Below are 26,655 nucleotides of genomic sequence, written 5' to 3'. Positions count from 1 at the left end.
TGTGTGATTTCGTTTCAACAACCTTAAAACTTTGATGCACCTTCATCACATATTGTTTGAGTGCATTTTTGACCGCATCTTTACTGTCAAAATCCATGCCAACATATAATTCTTGTCCAACATTAAAAGTCGTTGGCATGTCCAGACCACAAATGTCCTCCTCGTCCGGATGACTCTAATTGATATTATTATAATGCATAGCATCATTCCAAAATGGATTTTGAATTTCTGGTACACCTAATAATTTTTTATAAAAAAAATCACGTCAACAAACTAATCCTATTTAGTTACCATTAAATACAATTCTCATAAAAAGATAGATGTATTCAACTAATTTTGTATTTCACAAACATTTACCTTGGCTTGGGTGAACAATTGAAACTGGTTCAACGATGTCAGTGACTTCATCGTCTGTATTAGATATTCCATCATCACTATCATCTTCATCGAAAGACTCTTCAACGTATGAGTTAGATGCAAGATAATCATCATCATCTTCATCAACATGTAAATTGCTTATATTTCTTGGCAGTTCCGAGTCATCATGAGATACATTACGTCCACATGACGTAACAGAATTTGCAGCATGAAACATAGAACCACCAGCAACATCCTTTTCTACGTATAATTCTAGAACTGACATTTGTTGTTGTTGCTGAAAACTTTCGATCATAGTTTCAACATCTTCGTCATCACAAATTTGCAACGCAACATATTTTCCTGAAACTAAAAATCTACAACTTATAGTAGAAATAATTTCATTATTTTCTAACTTTACCTTATCTCCAATTTTTTTTTCAAAGCATTGAAACTAATTCCGCGTTTAATCTGAATGGCCTTTTTACTGCCTTCAAATATTACACCATCATTGTCTTCATATACTCTTCCATTGAAATACAACACTGTAATAATTGAATTCATGATATACCTACATGATCAAAATTAAAAATAATTAATCATAACAATAGTAGTTTTAAAATAAATAAGTGTATTTGCTTGGTTGATCTACTAACTTAAACTTAAACTTAAACTTAAACTTAAACTACAAATTAAAATAAGTAAACATTATTAAAAAATAACTTCAACGTAAAAAACTTAATTACAAAAATTAATAGGCTTAAACTTCACGTGTTAAAATTTGTTTCTAAATAAAATAATTATTACTTCAATTAAATATTTTGTGAATCATAAAAATAAAAAAATTTATTTGCTTCCTCTATTAAACTTAAAGTAAACATTGAGATATCATTCTAACAAAAAAAAATTACTCATACGTCAAATTAAATAATTCAAAAAAATAATCCTTCAAAAACTTAAAGACTCACCTATAATATTTATAACCGGAAGGGTCACACGTCAAATTTCTTCTAAGCCACAAAAACCATGAACAAAGAGGATTACAAATAATTACTCAAACTAATTTTAAAATAAAAATTCTAATTAGAAAAAATTGACTTAAACTTGACCTTCAAATTTTAGTCTAACAAATAAAATTATTACTTAAATTAAATATTTTGTCAATGATACAAATATAAAATATTTATTTGCTTGCTCTATTAAACTTAAACTACACATTCATACTTTATTCTAAAAAAAATTACTCTAATTAAATAATTTATGAAAAATTCCTCAACTTCACAAAAATTTCAAACACAAAATGGAGATATAGAATATTCACCTATTATTTTTCGAAAAGTGAAGAAATAATTAGACCTGATCTAGTGCTAATTTGTTATCTCAATATTTTTCTTATTTACCATAAAGTATCAAATAATCTAAAAGTCCAAGTTAGATAAAGTTCTTTTAAGATTATTAAAAATCAATAAATTACTAATAAATATAGTAATGAAAAATTGTTATTCCCATGCTAGTTTTTATGTTAGTAAATTAAATAACGGGACTTTTAAATTAAATTTATATATACATTATTCTGCATATCATTAATTTTAATTTCCTTGTAGTTTCGTTATTGTTTTTTATAATTAAAATTACAATTTCTTTTTGTTAACTTATACTAAATTTTATCACAAGTAAAATGAAACTTCGTTTTTAACTCAAAACAAACCACAAAATAGTTAAGAAATAGCATATAATTAGTTTTTGTCTTAAATTAAATTATATGTCAAATAATACCAAAACAATTGTATATGTCAAATACAGAAATTAATTTCATTCACAAAAACCATTAAAAAAAAAGGCTTACAATTAATTATTGCTAATAATTTCTATATTAAAAATCTAATTTACAAAATTAATACAATTTTACCTTAAAATTTTATTCTAACCATAAAATTTATTACTTCAAAATAAAAAATTTGTACATGATAAATAAACAAAACTAAATAAGACTTTCTTTAAATAAATATAATCTTACTATAGAATCAACAAACTTCAAAACTTCAAAGTCTTTCTTCCTCAACAAACTTCAAAGTCTTTCTTCCTCTCTCCTCAGCAAACTTCAAAGTCTTTCTTACTCTCTTCAATATCAAATTTTGCAAGTATGGAGTATCATTCCAACTGCTGTATTTAAACAAAATTTACACCAAAGCTATCTGTAATATCAAACAAAGGAACCTGTATGCATGTCACCTCCTACCTCCTACGTACTAGTACTAGTCTGAATACCCTCAACTGCAATGCATGTGACCTTCATTGTCCTAACCAATGCAATAACAGTGCCCTATCTACAAAGACCAATGCAATAACAGTGCCCTATCTACAAAGCAATGGTCTAGTTTTCCTGCAAAAAGCAAGAACGTGCCCTAGCTTGTTGAGTCACAGCCCATCAGTCTGAATAACCTACAAATGCATGTGACCTACATTCCGCTAATCAATGCAAAACAATGCTGGCTTGGTCTCGCAGGCACCAATGGCGGGACTGCCCACGTTGGCATGTCCCGCCAGTCCTAATGGCGACATGCTTAGTCAGCATGTATCGCCAGCTTGAATAGCGGCACGCAGAGTGACTCAGCTTTTGTTCCGCAGCTACCAATGGCGATACAAGTGTATCGCTGATGCCAATGGCGATACCGCCTGCGTCCCGCTGCTGCCGATAGCGATACAAGCTTGCCGCCAGTAGTAATGGCGGATTGCACGTAAATATCATACCCCCTCCGTTATTTCTTTTGAAACAGACCCCATCCCGTAAATTGTTTTTAAAAGGAACCCTCTTTCGTAAATTTGCCTTCATAGTTGTCTTTCTGAATTTCACAATATTTTAATGCATTTGAAGTTATATAAATTATAAAATGAAAATAAAAAATGAATAGCCAATTTAATTATTTCAGTGATAATAACATTTTAGAATTAAATAAGGATTAATAGTGATCTTTATCTCTAATACTGACAAATTCGTCCGCAAAAGATGAAAATTCAAATTTTAGTCATCGAAAGTGAAAAATTGTGATGAATCCATCCATATGTTAACTTTGTCCGTTACCGTTAATGAAAGACCCTAAGTGACATAGAGAGACAAAAAATGTCATAAAAATGATTGTCAACATGACTACTAAATATATTGGACCAAAATGTCACTAAATTATCATTAGACCAAAATGTCAATAATTTATCATTGAACTAAAATGTCAGTCATTTCCCATTAGACCAAAATGTCAATAACTTTCTTTCTTTTTACCAAGATGTTAGTACGTTTTCATTGGACTAATTTGTTAGACCTCAAAATTCGTTTCATTGTGGATAAAATATAATTTTGTTAAAAGTAATTATGCTTATTAATCAATATTATGCTTATTATTATATTTATTTTAAATTATGTTTGCTTTCTTATTTTTTTTAAGTGTTTATTATAATGTTATGCTTGCAACAATAAAAAAAAGGAGGAAGATAAATATCAAATTATATTTTACCCTTAAATGAAACGGAATTTAGGGTCTGAAAAATTAGTCCAATAGAAATATAATGATATTTTGGTTCAAAAAAAATTATTGACATTTTGGTCTAATGAAAAAATTATTGACATGTTGGTCTAATGACAACTTACTAATATTTTAGTCTAATGATAACATATTGACATTTTGGTCCAAAAAAATTATTGACATTTTGGTCCAATAGTAACATATTGACATTTTGGTCTAATCTATTCAAGAGTCATGCTGACAATAATTTTTGTGACATTTTTGTCTCTATGTGTCACGCAAGCTCTTTGAGTAGGAATAACATATGAAAACTAACTAATGGATAAATTTGTCGTACTTTTTTTTCTTTTACAAATGAGTTTGTCAACACTCTACACATTCAATGATAAAAATGACTATTTACCCATTAAATAATAGATATAACACATCAAAATATTAGGTAGAACATATTTCCTAACATAAGCATCAAATTAAATTGGTTTAGAATAATACAATATCATTGGGACACCTACAACTCCAAAAGATAAGGTGAAACTTAATTAAGAAGTTATCTTAGTTAAAAAACAGTTATATATGATTACCACACCCTCAATCTTTCCAAGACTCTGCCTGTATTAAAGTTGTTTTAGATTCTGGTTAGTTTGACTTGAGTCATATAGAAATTACTGAAAATGAAACTTTTTTTCGCAACACTCATTTCTTTTTTTCATTTTAAGATTTAAATATAAGATGTTGTCTAAGGAGAAGTTATTCGACTTTATCTAACCAAAAGGCGTTGATACCACACCTTCGATTTAAGAGTGTTGGCTAGAAAATAGTGAAACAATCTTGGTATTAACTGAACCAATGATGCATTTGATCAACTTACAAAATCGTGGTATTAAACTATCCTGCAATTTAAACATAGAATGCTCATTCAAACTTTTCAAGAAACATAGAATACATTTAAAAACCAAAAACTCAGCAATCATCTGATCCTAAGAACTGTTATTAAATCTTTGGATTGCTACTCCATAGGTAATAAACTACCAATCTACGGCCTATGGTGCAATCATAGCTGCTGTCTTGTAGTATGGTACTAGTAAGTCCTTATGGGAAGCCAAATATTGCTATCCGAGAGAAGGAGCATGTAAGATAAACATGATCCTTATTAAAACAATCCATAAACATGACCTTATACTGAAAATGTTCCATACAAATAATGTCAGCATATAATTGTTAACTCACTATAAAAATTTTCCATAAAAATAATTAATGTAAACTCTTGCCCCATCATATATATATATATATATATATAGTCAGGACCAGGACAACCTTGTAATAAATCAAACAATACATATTAGACATGGTAGCAGTTTTCAATGAATACATAAACCGAACTCAGACATAATTTCCAGCAACTGATTAACTTTACATGCACTGGTCTAGCAAACTTTACAACTCTTGGCATGAAGATTACCAATCATCTACTCCCTTTGTCACACCAAGAATAATCGCAATTGTACCCAGAACAGCCTGCAAAAGAAGTTTCACAAAGCTAGTGTGACCTTCTCGTGCATTATGTAACATTAATGAATAATGATACAAGTAAACACAACTTCAAGCAATTTAATCCTCAATCTAATTATAAATTACAATTTACAAGAACATCTTAAGTTTCACAATGCTACATGCAACTAACAATACAAAAAGCTTGGGTGATGTGGAGATAAAAACCAAGAGGTTTAGTGCAATAAGCCTATAACGCCACACAATTCCCCTTGGGAACATCTGACAAAATTCAAACGACGGGGTAGCTAAAAGAATATAAGAAATTAAGAACTGAAACAAATGAAACAGGATTCAAGTGAAACGAAGAAAGGATAGAATCACTTACAGCAACTACACAAGCAATATATCCAGGTTTCTCTCGATAGTCTACTCTGGAACAAAGCATAATTATTGCCCCGACGTACCATGGAATACCAGCAAGAAAGAAGCCTAATATAAACCTTCACAACAAAAATTATTGGAAATCAACACACCAATATTAAATTCCAAAGTAACTGACTCGTATCAACACACGGGAAAAGAAAAGAAAATAACAGATATGAGAATTAACATTGGATAATGTAAAAGGAAACAACGTAAATGGTTCCAGCATTTTAATGGAAGCATATACGAACCATCCCCATCATGCATGAATAACCAGATTAAGACTGATATGATCCACCAGGTCCAAGCTCATTAGCACCCAAAAAAAACACTTCCCTAACCACCCTAACCGAGGCAGGATATAATATTTTCAAAGAGATGTTGAAATAATTTCCATGAGAAATTAAAGAAAAGTCATGGAGAATCATGTCAATAGCCTACTTGTCTCACATTGTGAATACGGTATTTCAATTTTGATGTACAATGATAATAATAAAAGGCAAAATGTTGGCCATACCGCCATACCTTAAAATATCAAGGAAAAAAATTACGAGTACAACCTGATCATACACTGATATAAATAATGGCTTCAACCATTTTCCATTTTCCTTTGAATGGCAAGGGGGGAAGGGGTGGTCAATAATAAAGAAAAGGTGTAGACACCAATACACACAAACTGCTAGAAATTCAAAGCAGCTTGTCTAGAAGGTGACCATGTTCAAAAACATGTCAAATAAGTTGATGTTCGAGAAGCATCTCACGAAATGGCAAATCCTATGCCATTTCTCTCTTCTCTCCCTCTCAAGTTGTAATAAATTTCATAGCCCAGCAACTCCTTAAATGCAAGCATAATGAGAAAACTGTGATAAACAAGCAAATTTACTATCATAATATTACATTGCCTATTTTCTCAGCTCAAAAATTACTTTCAGTAGACTCACCATTGCAATTCAAAATAAGAATGCATTTATGATTTGAATATTCTTTAGATGCATCTGTGCATGTATCTTAACTCAATAAAATAAAAAATAAAAGAAATTAACACCAGAAATTAAAGAAAGCATTTTCCTCAAGCACAATAGACAAATTTGATATTTAAGTTTTCAGCAAAAAGCAAAACCAACTTTCGTCAGTGAAAATGTTAATGGTTATAGAAGAATAAAATAAAAGCAATTATCCAAAAACAAAAAATTGAGGTTAACATAAACCAAAGAAAGACTAGTAGACTACTAATGGCGCATACTCTACAATAAATAGAAAATAGAGACTTCTCTTGTTATAGGGATTTAGCAATCTTTACCAACAGAACAGGCTAGGAATTATATCTTGACTTTGGATTGTATGTTATGTATATGTATTTATATGTATATATAGCTTCAAAATAAGAACGTCATACACAAAAAGGCAAGTCAAAATGCTCACTTCCAGTTATCTACAAGTTATTGCTGACAAGTAATATGCCACTATGCAGGAAATTTACTTACAGACACCAGCCACAACCAAGGCCACAGCAACCAAGGTGGCGTTCTCTTACAGGTCTTCCTTCAGCAACTGCATAACCTGAATCAATATCACAGAGGAAACCATATCAAAATCTTGCAGGCTGGAAAATTTAGCCCGTTACACTACAAAGAGATGTCATTATCAAACTAACATCCATCAGATTCTCAAATACAAAATCCAACTGCTCATAATCATCTCCTAATATAACCAGCTTTGCTTTCACCAAGCAAGTGCTGCATGATTTGTTATTACTTCATTTTAATGTAAAAACATGGATTGCATAACACCAACATGACTCTTAGTGAAAGAGCATATACAAGTCTCAATCAGAATTGTAAAATTATCAAACAGTGTAGATCTAGTTCTCCAAGCAGTCTATCAACCTGCCAAATGATCCTGTAACCTAATCCCACCACTTTGATCATATATAGGCAACATGTAGAAAGCTTAAAACCATGATGTGGGATAATAAATAATCACAGACAAACCAGTGATTAATCCAAAACCCTGAATCACCATCAACAGCCACCAAATCCATTGGATTCTACAACATCAAACTGCCAACAACATTTTCCAAATCACTCCCATCACCACACTCACACACTCACAATCATTCTCAACCTCCATCAATCAAACATACTGAGAAAAGAAAAACAAACCAAAAAAACTCACTCACAACAATCAAGTAAACCCAAGAACAGAAACTTTTCCTCAAACCCCAAAATTGCACACAGACACGCAGTTGACCTATCACTCTATTGCAGGTCAAACCAAACAGAACTCAACAAAGCCAAACCCATCTCGAAAGTTCCAATCTTTGATCCAACCCATCACACAAAACATCATCCTAGACACGAAATTTCGCACCTTTCATTTCCAAGTTCAAATCAAACCCATAATTTAAATTAAATTAACCAAAAATTTCATTAAAAAAAATGAAGAGAACTCAGAAGGGAAGAGCCATACCGGGAACGGCTTGGTACCCCGGGTAGTACGGCGGAGGAGGGGCGGAGGAGTCGGCGGCGCCTGGCGGCGGAACGGGGTGAGGGAAGCCGATGGCGGGGTGCGGCTGCGGCGGAGGAGGGTAGTTGGCGACGCCTTGGAAGGTGCCGTACTGGGCGGCGGGAAAGGGTTGTGGCTGCGGTGGAGGAGGGTGATGGTGGTGGCCGGAGAAGGCTTTGGGTTTGTCTTCGTCGGTCATCTTTGTTGTGAGCTCTCTCTCTCAGAGGGTTTTTGACTAGTGAGAAATGCTGCGAGAGAAATGCTTCTTTGATCAGGTGAGTGTGGCGTTGTTGTGTTTGTTTGTGTGAATGGGGAAAGGGATGATTATGAGTGATTGTTGTGTGGACCCATCGTGTGAAGGTTAGGGGAAAGTGTTAAATATTTTTAAGTGTCTCTGAAAAGTGGTAGCTTTGAAACGGGGGATCGGGTTGCAATTTTTGTTACATGCATCACTTGGCCTTGTTTCGAAGATTATAAAGCGCGTTTGCCTGTTTAGTTCCGCGGGTCATCCTTCGGTATTGAATAGGGTTTTTTTTTTTTTTTTTTTTTCAATTATGATATTAGTAATGAATATATTAATTTTAATGATCATTATTGTTGTCCATCGATACACATAAAGTTTAACACAATTAATAGATGATTAAATCTTTTATGCATTTTGATAGGAATTTAATTCTCAAGTGTACTATGGAGAAGATTTTATTAAAAGAGACAAAATCTACTTCACTGATCTCTACGTTTGAAGGTTAACCTTATGATTTTATAGCTATAAGGAAACATTACTTTTAGGAAAAGAAAAAGATTATTGTTTGTTGGGGTGTTGTTTGCTTTCACATCCTATATATGCATTAACATTAAAAACCACATCAAAAAATGATGAGAATATGCGGAAGCTACTCTCAAGCAGATCAAGTTAGATGTGATGAGTTAATACATGCAAGCACTTGGTTAAGTCTTTCTCTGTTCCATGGCAAAGAGGTAGAAACACAATGAGTGTGAGAGGGAAATATAGCAAGGAGGAGAAACATGGAGAGTGTGAGAGGGAGAAATATAGAGAGAGGGATGATGAGGAGGATCCAGTGGCACAAAAAGGGTTGTGTGAGAAGGAGAAAGAAGAGGATATAGGGAAGAAGGAGCTAGACGAAGGTTGAGAAGCAGTGAAACATTAGAGGTATGCTGAGAAAGATATCATGTCCTTCTTCTTCACTAACTTCCTAGATAATTTTGGACAAAAACAATTCTAGGTTATATTCAAGAGATACAAACTAGTAAAGGAAGTATTTTTTTTTATTGATCAAAGAGACAGATGGGGAAGATGCTATGGATTTGTTTGCTTTGGGGTGTGCAGAACAAGAGAGCACTTGAACAACAATTGTACAAGATATGCATTGGGAGGCAAAAAATGCATGTGAACCTTCCAAGGTTCAACAAACAAGTGCTATCCCACAACAAATATAGAACATAAGCTAGCTACAAGCATGTACAGGGCTCTAAGCCTTGTTTGGTTACCCAAAAACAAACACCCCATTTTGTTGCACCAATCGATGCCCAACAACATAAGCATGACAATATCGACTTCAAAAATATCACGGACAAAATGAATGGAACTAAAAGTGTGTGGAAAAGTGAAGAACACTATTGAACAAGACGCTGAGGTTGAAGATTGGAAAGGGTTAGTGATTAATGTGAAGGTTGAAGATAGAAGTTGGTTGGATCAATGCTAGGTAGGTGTTCTTACAGGCCTAAAAATGTTTGACCTAATTGATGATATGTATCTTATGGATGGGTGGGAAGAAGTCAAGTTTAGATACATGAGGGGTGATTTGGTGTTAATCTCAGGCTTATCTGAGGAGAGGATGTATGAGCTATGTGCACAGGAAAGGGATAATTGCCAATCCATATTCAAATCTATTCAAAAATTATATGACAATATTGTTTCTACAAATAAACTTGTGTGGATCGTATGCGTTGGAGTTCCTATCAGTGCCTGGGGGAGGAATGTTTTTCTAAGTTGGTTCTAAGTTTGGTAAATATGTGGATATGGCAGAGCAGACATGAACCTTGTCTCAGGTAGATTTAGCATGCATTTTGGTGTTTATGTCATCACCTTAATAAATGAGAACAAAGATGAGAGTGAAGATTAATGGGGTAGTTTGCTTGGTGAGGATGTACATTTATGCAAATCGATTATAGTTGTGTCATTGCAATATGGGTAGAGAGAATGTTAGTGATGACTCTTCCTTTGGTAGCAAGGTGGGATGAGATGTTGGCTTTATCATGTCTGAGTGCTCTGTAGAAGACTTAGAAGAGGTGATAAAAGGGAGAAAAGAGGATGAACAGGATACCATGGGCCGATACCATGGTCGAAAAACTTCGTCAGAGGAAATGACAATGGAAAAAGGAAAGGAGTTTAGCCAGGGGCGTGAGGGTAGTACACCTATGTTGCTTAGAGGGTCAACTAATGTCCGGAAAAACATTGAGCTTGACAGATCATAGTTTTTTAGACAACAAAGGGTGCCATGAGGACGTGGTGATCTTTCATGAAAATAGTAAAGGGGAGAAGTTTGAGGTGAAAATCTATATGACAATATGCGAGTTGGGGAATTTAGGTGCCAAGAAGCAGGTGAACACAAGGCTCGAGGAAGACTGAGTGGCAAAAAACAATGTAAAGGTGATGAAAGGGAAATACCAAACAACTGGGCCTGGACAATAGATTTGGGTCCATGTTAGGGGGTGGAAGGATGGCTAAACAAAATTATCTGGAAAAAAGTTCCTCTTGCAATTAGAATAAGTTTCAAGTTTTATCTAAGGGTAGTCCTCTTTATTGTCTCTGAGGTTGAGTCTGAAAGGGGTAGGGATTTTATAAAAGATGAGGTGTGCAAAGCAAGTGGCTTTTCTAAGAATAAGGATGAGCCAGATGACGAGGAAGATGATTTACAAAAGGGTTGCGCTAAAGGTGATGATACAGTGGGAGTTATTAGAGGCCAACCATGAATCGATCTTTCTCAAGACTCATGTGGAACCTCAACTTCAAGTGGCCAAAATGGGTAGGTGTCTAGTATTAAAAGAAGAAAAAGGTAAGATAAACATGAAAACTTCTTGTTCAATAATTTCATTCCTGACTATAACATCAGGAATTGTAACAACTCTTTTGGGGCAAAGAATGATAAGGAAAAGATGTCCAGAATATAAGATGTGGGAGAGACTATGGGAGTTACCTTGTCGGAGAAACGTGAGAAGTTGGTAGATAAACTAACAGTGATGGAGCAGTGGGATAGTAAGCTGAAAAAGAATACTATGGAGATGGTATGAGGGATTTCATGAAAAGTGTCTATGAAGATAATGACATTTAATATAAGGGGTCTTGGGGGCGGTTGAAAATAAAATGTGTATGACAATTAATAAGTAGGGAAAAGGTAAAGTTATTATTTCTACAAGAAACAAAAAAGAAAGTGATTAGTAAAGAATTATGCTTTGCTTTGTGGGGTGATATTGAGTTTTGGTGGGAGATGAATCCTTCCATTAACTCAACCGGAGGACTTCTTTGTGTATGGAATAAGGATACATTTCATATGAATAATGTTTTTAGAGGACATGGATTTATTGGCTTGGAGGGGGTGTGGCTTGATGGACTAGAGAATTCACATTGGTAAATGTCTATTTGCCATGTGATATGGAAGGAAAATAAAGGTTGTGGAATGAGTTGAAAATGTGTAAAGCATCATCCAACAACTCTAGGTGGTGTGTTATAGGTGATTTTAATTGTATAAGACATAAATGTGAAAAGGGTGGGTGAAAGAAGTGGTACTCAAGGTACTCAAGATTTGGAGCTTATTGATATCCCCTTAGTGGGGAGAAGCTTAACTTGGTATAGACCTAATGGCTAGGCTAAAAGTAGAACTGACATGGTCTTGATATTAAGGGAGTGGTTGAATGCTTGGCATGGAAGCACACAATATGTATTGAATAGAAACATTTCATATCATTATCCGATCATGATGAGAAATAGTCTTATGGATCGGGGCCCTAAACCTTTTAGGGTTCTCAATTGTTGGTTCCAAGATAGGAGTTTCCATGGGATGTTGAAAGAGGTGTGGAGAAATATCAAGATGGAGGGGTGGGATGCTTTCGTCCTTAAAAAAAAGCTAAAAGGTGTTAAGGAGGCTTTGAAGAAATGGAATGTGAAGGAGTTTGGTTTGTTAAACGTCAAAATAAAGAAAATAGAGAAAGACTTTAATGAGTTGGATATTATTGAAGAACAACAAGGTGAACTTTGTGAAAAGGATTGCAAGAAAAGATTACAACTCCAAGAAGATTATTGGAGGGTAGCTGAGCTCAACGAATCTTTGTTATGCCAAAAGTCAAGGGTGTGATGGATTAAAGAAGGATATTTTAATTCCAAGTTATTTTGTTCCATCATTAATTGAAAGCGAAAGAAAAATTCGGTTAAAAACTTGTTTATGGAAGGCGTTTTGGAGGAGGAACCCAATTTGGTCGAGAATGAAATAAATACATACTTTAAAAAAAGGTTTGTTGAAGAGTTGGTTGAGCAGCCAAAACTCGATGGAGTGGAGTTCAAATACTTATCTAGTGAAGCTAATCTCATGCTCATTACAAAATTTAATGAAGAGAAAGTGAATGATGCTATTTGGGAGTGTGGTAATTCCAAGAGCCTTGGTCTGGATGACTTTACTTTTCTATTTATCAAAGTGTTTTTGGGAGTTATTGAAATAAGATGTTTTGAGATTCTTAAAGGAATTCCATAGGCATGGAGTGCTTCATAGAGGTACCAATTCTTTTTTTATTTATCTCTTTGATTGAAAAATGTGACAATCCACAAATTTTAGGGGACTTTAGACCTATTTCCCTCGTGGGATATTTGTACAAAATTCTGGCTAAATTATTAGCTAATAGGATGAAGAGGGTCTTGGGGGATGTTATTGGTCATAGGCAAAGTGCCTTCCTTGGTGGGAGACAACTCTTACATAATGAGATTGGTGGCCAATGAGGTGGCAGATGATGTAAAAAGGAAAAAGAAGAAATGTCTACTTTTCATAGTTGACTTCAAAAAGATATATTATTTGGTATCTTGGGAATTCCTTCTCTATATGTTACATAGATTAAGATTCCATGCAACTTGGATCGAGTGGATTAGGGGGTGCCTTGGGTTCTCTTGGGCCTCGGTCTTGGTAAACGGGAGTCCAACTCATGAATTCAAATGCCTTAGAGGGCTCTCAAGGGGCTGAATCCTTGGGCTCTTTCCTCTTCTTGGTTGTGGCGGAGGGATTAAGCGGTTTAATGAGATAAGCTAAAAGAAATGGTTTGTTTAGGGGATACATGGTGGGAAATAATGATTGTGAAATTAGAATGTTATAATATGTTGATAATACAATATTTGTTGGAGATATGAATGTGAAAAATGTCTTCACTATTAAAGTCACTCTTAGATTGTTTGAGCTAGTATCTAGTCTAAGGGTGAACTTTTATAAGAGTAGTTTTGGGGCCATCGAGGAGGACAAAACTACAGTGGAAAAGTATGCTAGCATGTTGAATTGTAAAATTCTCACTCTACAATTTAGTTATCAAGGTCTTCCTATTGGTGCTAACCCTAGGAAGGTGGAGATGTGGCATCCGATTATTCGTAAATTTGAAAAGAGATTGGCTCTTTGGAAGCATAAGCACATATATTTTGTGGGTTGGGTGTGTTTGATAAACTTGGTCTTATCCTCCTTACCTCTTTTCTTCCTTTCTTTTTTTAAAATTCCAAAGGAAGTCTGTTCTAAACTTGTGGGGATTCAAAGGAGGATCTTATGGGGTGGTGATGATGTGAATAACAAAATTGCTTGGGTGAAATGGGAGGACATTTGCAAAACCAAGAAGTTGGGAGGGTTAGGAGTCAAAGATATTAGGGTGCTCAATGAAGCTTTTTTTTTTGGGGGGAAAATAGAGGTGGAATCTTTTTCATAATCAAAGTGAGGTGTGGAGTGAGGTGCTAATTTCAAAGTATGATGGGTGGCATGGTCTTAGGGAGGATAATCATCAGATTGACTAACGTGTAGGTACAAAATTTGGTTTTGAATTTGTGGCTATGGCTTGATGGAATTTCGGGATCCTATACTACAAAGTCAACATATATGTCCTGTTTCCATGTGGCAGATCCTGGGCCTTTGAACGACACTCTATACAAGATATGGCACCTAAAGATTCCAGCAAAATATGCTTTTTTAGTGTGGTGTGCCTTACGGGATAGACTTCCCACTGGAGACAATTTGAGAAGAAATATTATCAGCGAGGATCCGAAATTAATTTGCCCCTTCTATTAGAATCATTGCTTAACCTTTTATTGTAGTGTGATGTGGTTAGTAAGGTTTGGAATGTTTGTCAACTATGGATCTCTCAAGATTTTGCAATTGTAATGCCTGGATCACTGGACATTCATTTTTGGTCTTTCTCGAGTTTTGGTAGGTCTTATGTGGAGCAACAGATGTAGGGAGTCATTTGGTGCACAAACATCTTTTGTGTATGGAAAAAAGCAATAGCTAGATCTTTAATAATGATTCTATGTTGTGGTGTTCATTATTTGAGGACATTAAATTTCATTCCTGGTCGTGGCTTCTATCATTGACCCTAGAATTCAACTTCTCATATGTGCAGTGGAGTAGTAACAATGCAGCGTGCTTACGCAATTAATAAGTTCGGTGTTAGGAGATGCTTGCAGTGAAGGATTTGTGAAACCAGTGTATTATGAAGGATGCATGCCATGTGGGTTTGAGGGTTTTCGATGGAAATAGCTGCTTGAAGAGATGTAGGTGGGTGAATTTTTATCTGAGTCACAACGTGACTATTGGATATTGTTGGGTGTAGAGGGTGGAAAGCTTTGTGGAGGTGGTTTGTAATTCGGTTCTGTTTTAGCACCGGAATATCACTCTGGCTGCTTCTACATGGTTTGGCATTTGTGGGGTTAATTAATATTTATATTCTCATAGATATAAATATATCTTAACCTTGTGGGTCCTCTTAGGATACCATGCTTCCTTTCTGATGTAATGTGGGTACAGTTGGTACCATGTCTTAATAAAATTCTCTTTTGCTGATTTTTTTTAAAAGATGCGACGAGTTATCAAACACACTTTGAATGAGCATTGTATGATTTTAAATACAATTAATTTTGAAGTTATATTATTTAGGTTTAGATGTTTTTATTTTAAAATAAGTTAGTATTAAAACTTGATATCAAATTATTTATCTAATGAAAAAGTTACTTAAAGTAATTTTTTATTTAAATTGTTTATCTTTCTATAACTTATTTTTTCGGTAACTCTATCTTTACTTACTCTGAATTCATTTTCAAAAATGGTGTGATTGAACATCTTTCATAAAAAGTTACATATTTTGCATGCAAATCTTCATTTTCATTATTATAAAATGTAGTATTGTCGTGTTTCTTCGAATTTGTTACTAGAAATCATATTTCAATACTTATATTTTCATTAAGATTGTTACATAATTCGACTAAATTGGTTTTTCACAATTTGAAGCACAAGAAGTTGCTAATTCGAAATTAAAAAAATTCACATCCCGAATCTTGTGATTTTAAGTACCACGAACTAAAAAAAAGAATCACTTTATTTATTGATTTAGAATTGGCGTGAAAAGTTATCGAATAAGTTTTTGTTAGTCCTTGAAATTGATTTTCAAACTTCCACCATCAACAAATACAACCATTCTCAAAGATGATTTGATCAAGCAATTAGAGACAAGGAATGGCAGCGACAAATGACAACATCGTACATAGGATTATTCAGCAAATGTACACATGCATGCATGTCAAAATCTTATGATTCAACGGTTAGCTAGGAAATCTTATGGAGTAAAACATGCCGAGAAAAAGTGATTGCATAACAAAACATAGATTAAAGTATATATGTAACCTTCAGTTTTTCTAAATGGAAAGCAGGGTTAATAATCTTTCGATGTATCTTCCATTTCTCGCCCTCTAAATTAGCACGTCCAGTGCCCAACCACTTGACAGTGGTCACTACTAAAAAGAATGCTTTTTACAAGTCGGTCGTATGAAACCCGTTGTAATAAGGTAACCGGTGGCATTTTTGTATATGTTTGGTTAATAAAGGGGTATGTGCACAGCGCATGACGTCTACAACGACCTTTTTTGGCAGCACCGTCTTTGTTGGTTATGTCGGACCTTATCAAAGACGGTGTATTTGTAAACACCGTTGTAGACATATCGACTGTCAAAGACGGGTTTAGAAATACATCGTCGTTAACATGGTTTCATATATATATGTCCCCCTTGCGCGCTAATTGAACACGCGTACTCATCGTCCTCAGTGTCTGAAAATTATTGTGCTATTAGTCGGTGTCTCCTGTTGAGGTCAATCTCCGTCGCACCACTGTCAGCTCCGCAAAAGGAAGGGTACATTGTCACGGCTCCACTACCTCTGCGTCGCGTATTGTTCGCGGCACCACCGCAACCTAGGGTACATTGTCGTGGCACCATCGCCACCTAGGGTCATTGTGCCCTATTGGCTGTTGACGCGCTGTGCAACGTACTGTTATTCAAGGTAAGCTTGCATGTCCATGTTTTTGTTTTCTTGTAAAATTTTCAACAAGTTAGTATTAAGGGTTTACTGTTCTTGGAATGTTATAATTTTTGGGGAAATGTATGTTGAGTTGCCCTCAGAAAGTCATGTTTGACTGTATGTGTAAAGTAATTGAAGAAAAATAACTTAAAATCATAAGGGTTTCGAGTTTGATTATTAGCATTTTAATTTCCTGTGCTTCTATATATATTTGTGCTGAACTTGGATTGAACATGAAAATGTATTTATAATACCATTAGGTTGTTAGTAGCTACTCTCGATAATGAAGTTTGGTAATGAAGTTTGAAGACCCTATTCAAGTAGCACAGTTGCGGTTCCTCTTGCAAATGGTTTCTCTCAGCCAACCATTGCATCAATTCGTCAGAATCATGGGGGTTACATAGAGTTACAAATTGCTGCAAATGAAATAACTTGTTTTCTTTAGTGGCTTCTCTCTACCTCTCACCTGAAATCAAGATGGTAAGACCTTTACTTCTAGAAACTAGTAGTAGCATTCATTACTTGTTAGGATGAACCAAATGATTTAACAATTTCCCTTCATTCACACTGAGGGAAACTTCAACACTACATGTGACTCAACTGAATAAGGATGTTGCTTTTACGCCAATGATTCTAAGTCTGCAATGAGAAATCCAAAATTTTGTGTTGTTCCTTGAAGTGAAAGATGCTAGACGTAAGTGGCCTAAAGTATGATAGAGAAGTTGAAATGAACTTCCATTACAACATAGGATAAATTTCATTTATGGGTATGATCTGAAACCATTGGTGTGCTTTCTATTCAAAAGTCAGAAAACATGGTTTTCAACTTTTCATCACCACTTGGTATTTTGATGAAAACCTAACAACACTCTCCACTTGACTCTTCTAGTCCACAGATTTTGAATCTCTTTTGCTATTTAGATCACAAAAGTAAGATTGAAAGTAGTAAAAAAAAGAGTGCATAAAAAAGTCCATGGTGAGTATGACTGCTGTTGATTCCTCAATTATTTGGATGGTTTAAAAAGCACTGTACATAATAGGTTACCCTCCCAAAAACCTTACAAAGTGATTATCCCTACATTCAATGAGGAGCATAGGCTTCCAGGAGCTCTTGAGGAAACTATGAAGTAAGTGAAAGTGCGTTGTTTTTGCCTAGATTTATGTTTTGAATGTTAATATTAATAAAAGGATTAGGGTATGGTTGCCACTTAGTCAGTCTACTTTGGTCATTCTATTATGCAGTTTTTGTTGTGTGTGTATAATGTCAATTGCAATGGGTCTATTTGACTACTTCTTTCAAAATTTTGTATTATGTGTTTGCATCTGTTAGAGCACTAGAGAAGATTATCAAAGGCATTACTATTATTCAGTCACAGATAACTAAAAGTTCGTTACAAGAAAGATGAGCATAACACCACATTCTAGAGCCTCTGGCTCCTCATGGAAAGATTCTTGCCTAACTGACACTCACCTAAAGCATGTTTCCAACCCCCATACTCTGTCTATACTCCTGCTACTCCCACAGTGATTAACTGCCACATCACTACTAACTCCTAACTCCTAACAACCCCTGACACATATTAGTCATTAGCCAATCCATATTTTTCCTATCAACAGTTCAACACATTGAAACTACTTGGTTTTAGCCAAAATACACCTAATCTTACTAGGGACTGTAGAAGCAAATGACTTTGATGTTTTGATGATGATCATGATGATTTGATGCAAATGATGCAAATGCGCTTTTCAAGTTTAAATTCAAGACAATGATTCAAGAATACAAGACACAACATCCAGATGATCACTAGTACTTTAGGAAGGGAATTCCTAATTGAAAGAGCAAAAGGTTTGGCCAAGTAATTTAAGTTAAAAAGTCTTTTTGAAGAGATTTACTCTCTAGTAATCGATTACCAGAGGATGTAATCGATTACCAGTGGCCAAAAATGGTTTACAACAACTATTAAAATTTGAATTCAAAATTTTAGATTGTGTAATCGATTACACAATCTTGGTAATCGATTACCAGCAGTTAATAAACGTTTTAATTCAAATTTTAAAACCTGTAATCGATTACACAAATCCTGTAATCGATTACCAGAGGAAATTTTCAGAAAATTATTTCTAAGAGTCACATCTTTTCAAATGGTTTTTGAATGGCCACCATAGGTCTATTTATATGTGACTTGGAATAGGATTTTGCTCAGAGTTTTTCATAACAACAAGTCTTATTCTCTCAAAGAGCAAAAACATTTTATCCTCTTAAGAATTCCTTGGCCAATACACTTGCAATTCAATAAGGAATCAATTGAGTGCTCAGATTGTAAAATCTATCTCTTTCAAGAGAGATTCATTCTTATCTTCTTTCTAAATTCTGTGAGGGGATTGAGAGACCGAGGGTCTCTTGTTATAAAAGGATTCTGAACACAAAGGAAGGATTGTCCTTGTGTGTTCAGAACTTGTAAAAGGATTTTACAAGATAGTGGAACTCTCAAGCGGGTTGCTTGGGGACTGGGCGTAGGCACAAGGGTGTGGCCGAACCAGTATAAATCTGAGTTTACACTTTCTCTTCCCTTAAACTCTTTTATTTATTATTGCTTTATATTTATATTCAGATTGTTCTATTTGAATCATTATTTAAGAGTTCATTTTTAAAGGGAATTTGTAACTTGCATAGAAAGTGAAATAGAATTTTAATTGGGGAAATAGTTTGCAATATCTTAATTCAACCCCCCCTTCTTAAGATATCTGAGGCCACTTGTCTAACAAGTGGTATCAGAGCTTCATTCTTGTATAAAGTTTAGAAGCTTCAAGAAAAATGGCCTCATCAAACTTCTTATTTCTAGAAGGAAATTCAATTAATAGACCTCCAATCTTTAATGGAGAGGGTTACCACTACTGGAAAACCCGAATGCAAATTTTTATTGAGGCAATAGACTTAAATATTTGGGAAGCCATAGAAATAGGACCTTATATACCCACCACAGTAGAAAGAACCACAATAGATGGGAGCACAACAAGTGGAAGCACAACAATAGAAAAACCTAGAGATAGATGGTCTGAAGAGGATAGAAGACGAGTACAATATAATTTAAAAGTCAAAAACATAATTACATCTTCCCTGGAAATGGATGAATATTTCAAAGTTTCAAATTGTAAGAGTGCTAAGGAAATGTGGGACACTTTACAAGTAACACATGAAGGCACAACAGATGTTAAAAGATCTAGGATAAACACATTAACTCATGAATATGAACTATTTAGGATGAATGCAAATGAAAGCATTCAAGACATGCAAAAGAGGTTCACACATATAGTGAATCATCTTGCAGCCTTAGGGAAAGATTTTCAAAATGAAGATCTCATAAACAAAGTATTAAGATGTCTAAGCAAAGAGTGGCAACCTAAAGTAACGGCCATTACTGAATCAAGAGATTTATCTAACATGATTCTTGCTACTCTATTTGGAAAGTTACAGGAACACGAAATGGAATTGTTGAGATTAAATCAACATGAAGAAAATGACAAGAAAAAGAAGGGAATTGCTCTTAAAGCCTCATCTTCAATCCAAGAAGAAAGTGATAAGGAAATTGATCTAGATGAAGATGATGATCTTAGCCTTTTTGTAAAAAGGTTCAACAAGTTTCTGAAAGTCAGAGGAAGTCAAAGGCGACCAAATTTTAAATCTAAAAGAAGAACATATATCTCATCTTCTACTCCAAAATGCTTTGAATGCAATCAACCTGGACATCTGAGGGTTGATTGTCCTATCTTCAAGAAAAAGATGGAGAAATCTGAAAAGAAAAATTTTAGTGAAAAGAAAATGAAGAAAGCATACATCACATGGGATGACAATGATATGGAATCTTTTGAAGATTCAGAAAATGAAGAGATAAACCTCTGTCTAATGGCTAAAAGTTATGAAAGCGATGAAGAGGTAACATCTTCAAATAACTTATCCATTTCTTTTGATGAATTACAAGATGCATTTGCTGATTTGCATAAAGAGTCAATCAAACTTGCTAAGTTAGTTTCATCTTCTAAGAAAACAATTTCAGATTTAGAAAATGAAATTTCAAAATTAAATAAAGAATTAGATCATCTTAGAACTGAAGTTTCAATTTCTAAATCAAATGAAAAAGTTCATATCTCTACTATTTCTGACAAGAAAATATCTGATTCTTGTAGTTGTTGTGGGAAATATGAAAAAGAAATTAAAGATTTGAAAAACTCACTTGCAAAATTTTCTTATAGTAAAAATAATTTAGATGTCATATTAGGAAAACAAAGATGTGTCTCTAATAAGGCTGGAATAGGATATAAACCTGAAAAACAACAAAGATTTCATAAAAACTTCTTTACTTCCACACAAAAATATATTTCTAGTTCTATCACTTGTTTTTACTGTGGAAGAAAAGGGCATGACACATCTACTTGTTATTTTAAGAAAAACTACAACAACATTAAAATGATATGGGTCCCAAAAGGATCTTCAGTCTACACTAACACACAAGGACCCAATAAAGTTTGGGTACCTAAGTCAAAAAATTGATTATGTAGGTGTCTTTGAGGAAGGAATGGTACATAGATAGCGGATGTTCAAAACATATGACTGGAGATGCATCAAAGTTTACACATATATCTTCCAAGAAAAGCGGGCATGTAACTTATGGTGACAATAACAAAGGTAGAATCCTTGGAGTTGGTAAAATAGGTACAAATACTTCAAAATCCATTGAAAATGTTATACTTGTTGAAGGTCTTAAACACAACCTACTTAGTGTTAGTCATTTATGTGACAAAGTCTATCTAGTATCATTTGATTCTCAAAAATGTCTTATAGAACATAAGCATGACATTAATATAAAGCATGTAGGATATAGAGTCAACAATGTATACATGATAGACTTAAGCCTAAAACTAGATAACAATCATTGTTTTCTTAGCAAAGATGATGATCCATGGTTATGGCATAAAAGAATTGCTCACATAAACATGGATCACTTAAACAAATTAATTTCAAAAGATTTAGTAGTGTTAGACAAGTGGCCTCAGATATCTTAAGAAGGGGGGGTTGAATTAAGATATCCCAAACTGTTTCCCCTAATTAAAAATCTATTTCACTTTTTACTCAAGTTATGAATTCCCTTAATGACAATCTTCTTAAATATTAATTCAAATGAAACAATTTGAATATGAATATAAAGCAATAATAAATAAAGGAGATTAAGGGAAGAGAAAATGCAAACTCAGTTTTATACTGGTTCGGCCACACCCTTGTGCCTACGTCCAGTCCCCAAGCACCCCGCTTGAGAGTTCCACTATCTTGTAAATTCCTTTTACAAGTTCTAAACACACAAGGACAATCCTTCCTTTGTGTTTAGAGATCCTTTACAACAAGAGACTCACAGTCTCTTAATCCCTTAGAGAATGAGAAGAAGAAGAAGAACAAATCTCTCTAGAAAGAGATGGATTTTACAGATTGAGCACTCAAATAATTCCTTAATGAATTGCAATTGAATTGGCCAAGGAATTCTTAAGAGGATAAAATGAATTTGCTCTTTGAGAGGATAAACACTTTGTTGTTCTGAAAATCTCTCTCAGCAAATTCGTGTTTAAGTCACATATATATAGACCAATGGTGGTCATGAATAAAGCCTTTGAAAAGTTGTGACTCTTAGAATTATTTTTCTGAAAATCCTGTCTGGTAATCGATTACAGTAATTGTGTAATCGATTACAGCTTTTAAAATTTGAATTAAAACGTTTACTAACTGCTGGTAATCGATTACCAAAATTGTGTAATCGATTACACAGTCTAAAATTTCGAATTCAAATTTTTGTAGCTGTTATAAAACGTATTTGGCCACTGTTAATCGATTACATCCTCTGGTAATCGATTACCAGAGAGGAAAACCTTTGAGAAACACTTTTTAATTTAAATCACTTGGCCAAACCTTTGCTAATTCAATTAGGAATTCCCTTCCTATTATTCTAGTGATCATCTTGATGTTGTGACTTGTAATCTTGAAGTATTTTCTTGAATTTTAATCTTGAAAAGCCCATTTGCATCAATTGCAACACATCATCATGATCATCATCAAAACATCAAAGTCAATTGCATCTACAAGTAGTTGGTTTGCCTAAATTAAAATTTGAAAAAGATAAACTATGTGATGCATGTCAAAAGGGAAAACAAACTAGAGTCTCATTCAAACCCAAAAATTTTGTTTCAACCACTCAACCCTTACAATTATTGCATATGGATTTATTTGGTCCATCTAGAACCATGAGTTTTGGAGGAAATTACTATGCTCTTGTCATAGTTGATGATTTCTCTAGATATACATGGACATTATTCATTACTCATAAAAGTGATGCATTTCAAGCATTTAGGAAACTTGCTAAAGTTATACAAAACAAGAAAAATCTTAAGATTGCATCCATTAGAAGTGATCATGGAGGTGAATTTGAAAACAAAGATTTTGAATTATTCTATGATGAACATGGTATTGAGCATAATTTTTCTGCACCTAGAACCCTTCAATAAAATGGAGTTGTTGAGAGGAAAAATAGGTCATTGGAAGAAATTGCTAGAACTTTATTAAATGATACTTCTCTTCCAAAATATTTTTGGGCTGAAGCCGTCAATACTGCATGTTACATTATGAATAGGGCCTTAATAAGACCCATTTTAAAGAAAACCCCATATGAGTTATATAATGGTAGAAAACCTAACATTTCACATCTTTATGTTTTTGGTTGCAAATGTTTTGTGCTTAATAATGGTAAAGATAATCTAGGAAAATTTGATGCAAAATCTGATGAAGGCATCTTTCTTGGATATTCATTGCAAAGTAAAGCATATAGAATATATAACAAAAGAACTATGAGTATTGAAGAATCCATTCATGTTTCTTTTGATGAATCTAATGCTATTCTATCAAGAAAGAATATACTAGATGATATTGTAGAATCTTTAGAACAAATTCATATTCATGGACAAGATTCTAAAGGAAAAGGGAAAGGAAGCAATGAAGATCCTCAAGAAGAAGCAAAATCAAATAATGAACTTCCGAAAGAATGGAAAGCCTCAAAAGATCATCCCCTCGACAGCATTATTGGTGATATCTCAAAAGGGGTAACAACTAGACATTCTCTTAAAGAATTATGCAATAATATGGCTTTTGTATCTATGATTGAACCTAAAAATATAAAAGAAGCCATAATAGATGATAATTGGATAATTGCTATGCAAGAATAACTAAATCAATTTGAAAGAAACAATGTGTGGGAACTTGTTGAGAAACCTAAAAACTATCCCATCATAGGAACAAAATGGGTATTTAGAAATAAGTTAGATGAACATGGAATAATCATTAGAAATAAGGCTAGATTAGTTGCAAAAGCATATAATCAAGAAGAAGGTATAGATTATGAAGAAACATATGCTCCAGTTGCTAGATTAGAAGCCATTAGAATGCTCTTAGCATATGCATCCATAATGAATTTTAAGCTTTATCAAATGGATGTTAAAAGTGCTTTTCTAAATGGCTTAATTCAAGAAGAAGTATATGTTGAACAACCACCAGGTTTTGAAATATTGGATAAGCCAAATCATGTCTATAAATTGAAAAAGGCTTTATATGGCTTGAAACAAGCCCCTAGGGCTTGGTACGAGCGTCTAAGTAAGTTCCTTTTAGAAAAGGACTTCTCTAGAGGAAAAGTGGATACTACTCTTTTTATAAAGAGAAAATCACATGATATTTTATTAGTTCAAATTTATGTTGATGATATTATTTTTGGATCCACTAATGAATTATTGTGCAAGGAATTCTCCCATGACATGCAAAGTGAGTTTGAAATGTCAATGATGGGAGAACTTAATTTCTTTCTTGGATTGCAAATTAAACAAACCAAGGATGGTATCTTTGTCAATCAATCCAAGTATTGCAAAGAGTTAATCCACAAATTCGACATGGAAAATGCTAAGCACATGGCTACACCAATGAGCACTGCTTGCTATCTAGATAAAGATGAAACCGGTCAGTCAATGATGTTAAGCAATATCGAGGTATGATCGGATCACTTCTTTATTTATCTGCTAGCAGACCTGATATAATGTTTAGTGTGTGTATGTGTGCTAGATTTCAATCAAATCCTAAACAATCACATCTTAGTGCTATTAAAAGAATCATAAGATATTTAGTAGGCACTATGAACATAGGTTTATGGTATCCTAGAAATTCCACATGCACCTTAATTGGATATTCTGATTCAGACTTTGCCGATTCTAAAACAAATAGAAAGAGCACAAGTGGAACTTGTCAGTTCATTGGATCTGCTCTAGTTTCTTGGCATAGTAAGAAACAAAATAGTGTTGCTTTATCCACTGCAGAAGCGGAATATATTTCTGCCGACAGTTATTGTGCACAAATCTTATGGATGAAGCAACAACTTTCTGACTATGGAATCCTTCTTGACCATATACCTATTAGATGTGATAATACAAGTGCAATTAATCTTTCCAAAAATCCAGTTCAACACTCTAGAACTAAACATATAGAAATTAGGCACCATTTTCTAAGAGATCATGTTCTAAAGGGAGATTGTGTGTTAGAGTTTGTTGATACTAAGAATCAACTTGCTGATATCTTCACAAAACCTCTCCCCAAAGAAACATTCTTCTATATTAGAAGGGAATTAGGCCTCTTAGATGTTAGTGATTTAGATAAATAAGGATTGATTGATTGATTTATTTTTATGATTGATTGTTTGTGTTTAGTATGTTACTTTGCTTGATTTTGTTTGAATTCTTGTTATTATGATGGCTTGATTGTGTGTTTGATGTTTGAAAGATTGAGTTAAATACATTAGTAGTGATGATTGATAAGTATTGGATGTATTTAGCATAGACATAGGTAATTTTTAGAGGAAATAGCCTAGTTTATGCTCTGGTAATCGATTACCATTCACTGTAATCGATTACACAAGAACAGGCAGCCTATAATCGATTACCATAAGGCTTATTATTCCTGTAATCGATTAGCATATCTTGTAATCGATTACACTTCGTCCCCTTCTATAAATACTCACAAAACCAGTCACACTGCGCAGCCTTACCCTCGTTTTCGAGCCTCCTTCATCCCTAATCTTCAAATTCTCATATCTTCCTCAATTCTTCACCAAAACACGTCCCGTAAAGCCCAATCTTCCTCTTTTTCACTCCTCTTTGGATTCCACCGATTGAAATTCACTAAAACTTCATCAAATGGCAGAATCGTCAAAGAAGAGAAAGGGATCATCCTCCACCGTCGCTGCTGCTGCCCATCGCCGCCACGGACCATCCGAATCACCCACAACACCTATCCATCCTTCTTTGTCATCTCCAAGATCATCCATTCTGTTTTCTTCCGATGATCAGCGTCTACGGTACCTTTCTCCATTTTCTTCTAGGATCATTTTAGACCCTAAGTACCTAGACGTAGATTTCTTCAATGATGAGACATTTGACTGTTATCAAGTGTTTCAAAATTTTGGCTTGGTTGATTTCATGTCATTAAAATTGCCTTATTATCCTGAACTTGTCAAAGTCTTTTACTGCAATTTAAAAATTCAGGATGGCATTTTTTCTTCTGAGGTGCATGGTATTCCCATGATCATTGATCAATCATTGTTCTTTTCTTTGACTAAATTACCCAGTCAAGGTGCACCTTTTGAGGGCACCATTTTTGATGATTGGAAATTTGATTACTCTAGTCATGA

At 34.1% G+C, this 26,655-nt stretch overlaps 1 protein-coding gene across 1 annotated transcript; it reads right to left on the bottom strand.

Moving 5' to 3' along the window:
- Positions 1–4,981: 4,981 nt before the first annotated feature.
- LOC114385750 (60S ribosomal protein L18a-like protein) lies at positions 4,982–8,729 on the bottom strand. The gene is made up of 4 exons (XM_028345808.1): positions 8,259–8,729; positions 7,274–7,349; positions 5,752–5,866; positions 4,982–5,390 (listed from the first exon to the last, which is right to left on the bottom strand). Exons 1-4 carry the CDS (start codon positions 8,491–8,493, stop codon positions 5,331–5,333), a joined length of 486 nt encoding a protein of 161 aa, XP_028201609.1. The 5' UTR covers positions 8,494–8,729; the 3' UTR covers positions 4,982–5,330.
- Positions 8,730–26,655: the final 17,926 nt, after the last annotated feature.

The sequence above is a fragment of the Glycine soja genome, chromosome 15 (genome assembly GCF_004193775.1).
Source record: "Glycine soja cultivar W05 chromosome 15, ASM419377v2, whole genome shotgun sequence".
NCBI lineage: Eukaryota > Viridiplantae > Streptophyta > Magnoliopsida > Fabales > Fabaceae > Glycine > Glycine soja.
Note: the sequence above shows the minus strand (reverse complement) of the source record. Positions and strands in the feature narration are given on the sequence as shown.

Excerpts from the sequence above, each read along its gene's own strand:
- LOC114385750 (XM_028345808.1), bottom strand. The coding sequence starts at position 8,493 with ATGACCGACGAAGACAAACCCAAAGCCTTCTCCGGCCACCACCATCAC. Across the intron at positions 5,867-7,273 it reads CTTGGTTGTGGCTGGTGTCT|GTTTATATTAGGCTTCTTTC; the intron begins GTAAGTAAATTT and ends TTTGTTGTGAAG. Across the intron at positions 5,391-5,751 it reads ATATTGCTTGTGTAGTTGCT|GCTGTTCTGGGTACAATTGC; the intron begins GTAAGTGATTCT and ends CTTCTTTTGCAG.